Genomic DNA, 7,677 nt, shown 5'->3' on the forward strand with positions numbered 1-7,677 from the left:
GGTCCTCCCGAGTCACGAGTCATTCACCTTTACCACTAGCCACACTTGGGTTCCTATATCTGTTTCCTAAGTCTATGTTTGATCACAAGAACTAAATTGCGAATATACAGTACATAATTGCTTTTTATAACTACTCACATAAAATCAACAAATATCAAAGTATGACGTTTAAATCTCTTTGTACTGAGTATAATGACAATAAATGGCTTTCTATTCTATGTTCTATTCTATTTGAAACTCAATGCTGATGCTCAATAACAATACTCAGTTTTTTTAAAGGAGATTGACAAGTAAAGGCTACCTCTTTTCTCTCAGTTAGTGTCAGTTTTAGTTACTCTTTGCTGAAAGTACTCAACTACATCATAACAACATTGCTATGACATTACCGAGAGCCTTAAGTAACAGATCAAGTTACAATTTTGATGACCATAAGGTTATAACAGAGGCTCTGCGCAAAGGGGTTAGCCCATTTTCTCCCCATCTTTTGTTATTCCTTGATTCTTTCTCTCTGTCTCTGTCTCTCTCTCAAAATATCCTGGATGAAAATGTTGTTTTTTTGTCAGACAGAGGTGGCAACCCTATCTACTCCATAGCTAGAGCATTTCTCCTGCCAAACTCCCTGTTCTGCAGGTCTGGCCCACCCACACCCCTTTGGGTGGAGAGTAGATACGTCCTCCTTTCATTTCCACGCTGAACAGCCTCTGGTAAAAGCTAACAGCAGGTGGGAGGAAACCAAAGGACCGAAGAAATGAAAGCATTAACAAAAGAGAATGAAGTACAGCAGGACGGAATGAGGGAGTGAGTGAGTGAGTGAGTGAGTGAGTGAGTGCACAGCCGGTTTTACCAATTAGGTAAGTTGGCAGTTGCCTAGGGCCTCAGCAAAACTTCCCTCTGTATGCCCCCCCTCCCCCCAACAATCAGCCCCATGATAGTAAATATCAGCAACAGTAATACAAGAGCACCACCACCACCACCCAAAAAAGTGAGTGAGTAAATGAGTGAGTGACTGAGCAAATGACTGTCTGAAAGGTATTGATTGCTGTCTCTGAGGTGGGCTCAGGTGGGTTTGGGGGAAGGGGGGGTATCGTGGAGACAGACAGAGTTGTGTGTCGGTGTGTGTGTGTGGTGGAGGGGTGTCAGGAATGAGAAGGGCGATCAATGGAGCTTTACACGGTCACGTCACGTGTGCAACCATTGCACACTTTTGTCTGGCTCATGCGGTTAAAGGGACAGTTTGGTCAATTTCAACATGCAGTTGTATTGCTCACGCTACCCTTGACTTGTCAGTACCTGGTGATGCCACATTTTTCGGCTCAGCCCTTTCCGAGATATGAGCAATTCTAATGGGGGCAGCGTTTGTTTACATTTTTAAAAAATGAAACATAGGCCAACTCCAAATATCTTCCCAAAAGGTACTGCTGTTTGCTAGTTGTCTGCTGATGTTTTATAACCTTTTGGATGTTTTTGGGAATAAATAAAAATGTTTTTTTGAAATGTAAACAAAGAGCTGCCCCCATTACAATGACCAGGATCTCGGAAACGGCTGAAGAAGAAGAAAAAAAAAATCTCAGGCACTGACAAGTCCAGGGTAGTGTGAGCATTACAACTGCATGTTGAAATTGACCAAACTGTCCCTTTAACATTCCACACCAGTGGTAAAGCATTTGGCTCAGCAACACGTATGTGTGTGGGTGTGGGTGTGTGTGTGTGTGTGCGTGTGTGGCTGATACCCAACCCTGATGCATTCTTTAGGAACTCTAATGGAGAGGAAAGGAAAGGAAAGGAAAGGAAAGGAAAGGAAAGGAAAAGAGAGGAGAGGCCAGGCAAGAAGGCAGGGCAGGCCATGGCAGAGGGTGCAAAAACAAAACACACCACCGACATGGCCAGTGCCAAGCAAGATGACCTACAGTATTGTGACTTGGCAACAGAGTGAGGCTTAGGGTCCAATAAACAAATGAATAGAATGGGAGACAGAGAGGGAGGAAGAGGAAGAGAGAGAGAGAGAGAGAGAGAGAGAGAGAGAGAGAGAGAGAGAGAGAGAGGGAGAGAGAGAGAGAGAGAGCAGTATATCAGGAGGGAGAGAGAGTGCCAAAGAGATGTACACAAAGATAGAGAGAGGGATGGAGGGAGATAAAGGTACACTTGAGAAGGAGGGGTACAGATGGAGAGATCGAGAGAGAGATACACACGAGGGAAAGAGGACAGACAGAGATGAAAAGTGGGAGGTATTCATATTGTCTCTCATATTTGTCCCTGATGTTCCACTGGCTCCTCCTCCTTCTGACAGGTGTTAACATCTCGGCCAATCAGGAGGAAGAGACGAACATGGAGACGTTCCAGATGGAATTTGACAGACAGACCAAAGAGTGCACCTTCAGGACCAACGCAGGACAGTACTGGGAGGTGGTCAGCCACGGCGGACTCCAGGCAACCGCCAAGGAAGTGTGAGTCCAGTCCACAATAAATGGGTCAATGGGGCTACGTTTAGGTGGCGTTTTTAATTCCGAATTAACAATTCAGAATTAAATAGTTCGGTCGAGTTTACTTTGATCTTTCATTTAATTCCGAATTGTGAAGTGTTTACATGACATTTTCAAATAACAATTAACCTTTATTCAGAATTAAAGTGAGTTAATTCGGAATTAAATTTGTCATGTAAACATAGTGAATGATGGTTTTTTTTTCTAGCTGCACATGTGACGTCAGAGTGGTGGAAGCACAGCTAATACCGCTATTGCATGGATATCTTGATTTTACTGGATTATCTAAACTAAAAACATATTCATTGCAGTACATTGATTACCAATTACTAATTGATTCATGGGCATTAGCTGTGGTTGTACCACCTCATGTCTGAGCCCAAAAAACACCACTGACCCGAATACAGAGCCCAGTGAGGGTCAGGACCCCTAGGGTGTGTGTGGGGATTTGAGAACAGAAGGGATCATTTTCAGTGATGTTAACATTATTTGAGCTCCAAGGGCTGGTACACAACATTGCAGGTACATCTAGATAGGAGGTACAATGTGCTGCAGTAACCACGTTCCCAATAGTGCAAAGGTGCCACCAAAAGTTTTCAGATGAATTGTCTGACACATACCATTACATTTAGATACATACGAGGAGTAAAATAATAATGTGTAACAAAAATGAGTATTGCAACATCTGTGCAGACAGTAAAAATATCAGTGTTGAAAATATAACACCTACAGTATAACGAACTTAAATGAACTTAAATTAATTTAAGCAAATTAAGTGAAAGTAACAGTTTTTTTACTGTGCAGAGGGGGCCAACACTATGTTTGCAATGTATTGTCTGATACATACTGCCATTACATGTAGTAATTGAGAACTAAATTCACAATTTGTTACAAATAACAGTTGTATAATATCTGTGCAGAGGTGCCAACACCATGTTTCAGATGCATTGTCTGGACCGACGTATTGCCCTCAGGGCCAGCAATGGGAAGTACGTCTGCATGAAGAAGAACGGACAGCTCTTAGCCGTCAGTGACGCCATCGGTAAGTGGATCATAATAACTGTATTTGTACATACATTGGATGCCAACTTGTAGAGTTCATACAGGTGTGGTAGCACTAGGCTATCATCCTCGACCTTTAGCTCAGTGGTAGGCTATCGCACCTGTGCCGCGCATGCCGAAGTGTCGCTGCGGCTGGTACGTTCGAGCCCTGAGTGGCAGACTGCACAGGAAGACATTGGTTGCATACAGTTTAGCACAATTCATACAAGTATGCAGCTGAATCTGCTTTAACGAATGAAAGAAACAGACACGAGGTCGGTAATATTTAAGAATATGCAAGGTAGCTAGGTCAAAGAGTTCATATAGACAAATGTGATTTAAAAATGACTTTCAGTGGCTGATCAGTGACGATTCTAGTCCTTGGGGGCCCTCAGCGAAATATTCATATCGGCCCCTCTTTAATTTAAAAAAAAAAATTGCTGCCATTTATCCTGGCAGGGCTGACTGTTGGGGGGCCCTACGGAGGGCAGGGTTAGTGGGGATCTGGGGTGCATTTCTGGAAAGCGTAGTTGCTAACTATGTTAGCTACTTTGTTGGTTGCAATGCAATTTCCCATTGGCAACTACCGAAGTTGCTATAACTGCTAACAACTACGCTTTCCAGAAATGAACCCCTGGTTAGGCTCAGGTAAAGATTATAGAAAATTTTACATTTAAATGAATTTTAAAAAATACACAAAGACCATGTTGCAATCAATGAACAACCAAGTCCCACTGAGCTGGAAATAAAATGTAGCCTATTATTGAGTTCTGTGCTCTATATGCTGTATCTATGCAATTGAACCCCACCACCATATAGTCAAATCTATTGAATATACTGAATTATTCTGAATTTCATGCATTCACTTGTCCAGGTATATGTATATGGCACAATGTTTTTCACGTGAAAAGAGGGATTTCTTCAACAAAAACTGTTGAATTGAATTGTCCATGGCCACTGATGTTGGCCCTGAAGGCATGATGATGATGTGCGGCCTTTATATATTGTATGGGGAGGAAAAGTGTGGAGGAGGGACTATTTCTAGATCATTCTCCTCAAAAAGAACATGATGCCCATACTGAACTGTACCCAGGGTCGCTGACAGGTTTTCTTAGGCCCGGGACAAAGTCATCTGAAAGGGCCCCTCGACATAATACATATAATGTAAAGGATACCCAATTCCGGGCCCCATCTATCCCTGGGCCTGGGACAACTGACCCCTTTGTCCCCTCCTGTTGGCTTCCCTGACTGTACCAAAAAACAAGGACATCCCTCAATGGGCTTTTGCCCAGAGGAGATTGTTGAAGGGCAACATTCAAGGGTTTGCCTGGCACAAGAACAAGAGGAAACCTGCCAAGGTCAGCAACTTCATAAATGAAAAGCACTTAAAGGCTCTGAGAGTGCTAGTTACTGAAGATGTACTCTTATAAGTTATAATAAGTGTGTGTGTGTGTGTGTGTGTGTGTGTGTGTGTGTGTGTGTGTGTGTGTGTGTGTGTGTGTGTGTGTGTGTGTGTGTGTGTGTGTGTGTGTAGTCACTTTTGTTGTGATTCTATCGCAAAGAGCTAGGTGTGTGTGTGTGCGCGTGTGTGCGTGTGTGTGTGCGTGTGTGTGTGTGTTAAGGGTGCTCGGGGTTTGGCACTGAAGGCCAGTTATTGAAGGCATACAGAGCATCACTGGTTGCTAAGGCGATGCAGGCCGAGGTCAGCAATCAAGTACACCTTTGATGAAATCCCCAGAAGTGTAGTACGATTCAAACTACTATTGTCAGGGAAGTTGACAGGGGGAGGCGGCAGAATTCAGCCATTATTATAGGCTATTGTATATATTGAAGGGGGTTCAAATTACTTTGTCCTGGGCCCGGCCAAAGTTGTCAGCAGCTCTGACTACATTGTCTCTTATACTTTTGATTACACTGATTTTTCGCATTATAGTCTTAACTGAAGTACGTTGGCAAGGTCTCCTTGTTTATCCACAACTTTGTGGTGGATAAATGAGATGTTTTTCTTCAGTTTCGATTGAGGATTCTTTTGATGTGTTTTTTTGTGAAGTGACAGTATGATTACAGTTGTAAAATGTATAGTGTGAAAAGGCCAAAGCCAGAAAAATAGGGGGGGGCGGGGGAGAGAGAGAGAGAGAGAGAGAGAGAGAGAGAGAGAGAGAGAGAGAGAGAGAGAGAGAGAGAGAGAGAGAGAGAGAGAGAGAGAGAGAGAGAGAGAGAGAGAGAGGAGACAAAGACAGAAAGACCCTAGGCCAAAAAAGCATTCAGTGATTTTTGACAGATGAATTGACACGGGTGAATCTGTTTTGTTCAAATTTGATAGAGTTTACAAAGTAAAGCTAAGATGACTGTGTCATTCCTCTTAATTACTACATGGCTCCTCTATTCTATTACTAGAGTGTGCCTTTAACTTTTGTAGATCTGACAGGAGTTGGGCATCTTCTGTGGTAGCTCAATTTAAAATAAATGAATACCAAAATCGTATTCTGTAATACATTTAATATTACAATCTGGCTTGCTAGGTAGGTTAGGTGTCAAGTAGCCTAAATATAATTTCTTCCTCTTCCTCTTACCAGTTTATCCATAGAGTGAGTCAGCCATTCTGTGTGATGCAGGATGAGTGTGTGTGTGTGTGTGTGTGTGTGTGTGTGTGTGTGTGTGTGTGTGTGTGTGTGTGTGTGTGTGTGTGTGTGTGTGTGTGTGTGTGTGTGTGCCCGTACAGAGGTGACCATGTAGCCAGGCCGTGCCCTTCTTGTGACGCAACAGCTTCAGCGTTGCTACCAGTCAAGAGCAGTCAAGAGCAATGCAACCTACTTTCTGAGTTCCCGCAAAATCGGGAGCTCCTCCCACTTTATTGGGAAGCAAACAATCATTAGCAAACCAAGGGAGCCCGTTTGGGAAATGCCGTTAGGAAATGTTAATTGTTCTGCTCTTGGTCAGACAAGTCTCGAAGAGATTTGAAAGTCGATGATAATCAGGCAAGTGAACATGAGTTCATCATCAGGCCTATCCTGATCTTGATAATCATCATAAACAAAACAAATAGTAGTATAATAATACAGGACTATTAAGACGTGTGTAATTGTGTGTGTGTGTGTGTGTGTGTGTGTGTGTGTGTGTGTGTGTGTGTGTGTGTGTGTGTGTGTGTGTGTGTGTGTGTGTGTGTGTGTGTACCCATACAGGTGATGACGAGCAGCTGGTTTTGAAGCTGATCAACAGGCCCATCCTGATCCTGAGGGGGGAGAACGGCTTCATCTGCCACCACAAGACCTCCAACACGCTGGACGCCAACCGCTCCGTATACGACATCTTCACACTGGAGTTCAGCAATGGGGCCTACCAAATTAAAGGTGCATTTGCCATTGCGTTTGCCGTGTGTGTGTGTGTGTGTGTGTGTGTGTGTGTGTGTGTGTGTGTGTGTGTGTGTGTGTGTGTGTGTGTGTGTGTGTGTGTGTGTGTGTGTGTGTGTGTGTGTGTGTGTGTGTGTGTGTGTGTGTGTGTGTCTACCGGTATGTCCTTTCATGGTATAAGATAGAAAACGTCATTTCAATTTCCTTGTATGACCAGGCTGCGCATATGAAGAAACTGACAATAAAAGCTGACTTGACTTGACTTGATGTGAAAACGAAATACAAATAATCTTCTATCTGTGTGCACAGGTATAGGTGGAAAGTTCTGGTATGTGAACAGCGTCGGCGTGGTGTGTGCGGACGGCGAGACGCCGGAGGACTTCACCTTCGAGTTCCTGGAACACGGCCGCATGGCCATCCGCTCGGCCAAGAACGGCAAGTACCTGCGCGGAGAGCAGACGGGGACGCTGAAGGCCGACGGCGATGTCGTCAAGTGCTCCACGTTGTGGGAATACTGACCTCTGGTGGACAACCTCAGGAACTGCACAAGTGATTTCCAATAGAACTCAAAGGAGCCCAGACCTGTTGCCCCTTTTTATGTTACATACTGAGGAAGTAAGAACTCAAGAAATTGACTTAAGTAAAAAAAAATTAAAAGCAATTTTTGATTGGTGCGACCTTTTCCCCGAAAAGAAACTAAATCCTGCTTGGGTGAAGCACTACAAGTAGATGTTTCATCCAGTGACTGTGGCACCATTCACCATTCTGGATTATCTGTTTTTTCTTGATGAAATTCTTTGACAAAA

The 7,677-nt window shown here is 43.6% G+C and overlaps 1 protein-coding gene across 1 annotated transcript in view; it reads left to right on the forward strand.

Moving 5' to 3' along the window:
• Positions 1-7,389, forward strand: part of fscn2b (fascin actin-bundling protein 2b, retinal) — a 23,440-nt gene extending 16,051 nt beyond the window's left edge. Inside the window, exons 3-6 of the mRNA XM_063221090.1 lie at positions 2,288-2,444; positions 3,401-3,522; positions 6,704-6,871; positions 7,181-7,389. Coding sequence (XP_063077160.1) covers positions 2,288-2,444; positions 3,401-3,522; positions 6,704-6,871; positions 7,181-7,389 — 656 coding nt within the window. The remainder of the gene's footprint in view (positions 1-2,287; positions 2,445-3,400; positions 3,523-6,703; positions 6,872-7,180) is intronic.
• The last annotated feature ends 288 nt before the right edge of the window (positions 7,390-7,677 follow it).

The sequence above is a fragment of the Engraulis encrasicolus genome, chromosome 17 (genome assembly GCF_034702125.1).
Source record: "Engraulis encrasicolus isolate BLACKSEA-1 chromosome 17, IST_EnEncr_1.0, whole genome shotgun sequence".
Taxonomy (NCBI): domain Eukaryota; kingdom Metazoa; phylum Chordata; class Actinopteri; order Clupeiformes; family Engraulidae; genus Engraulis; species Engraulis encrasicolus.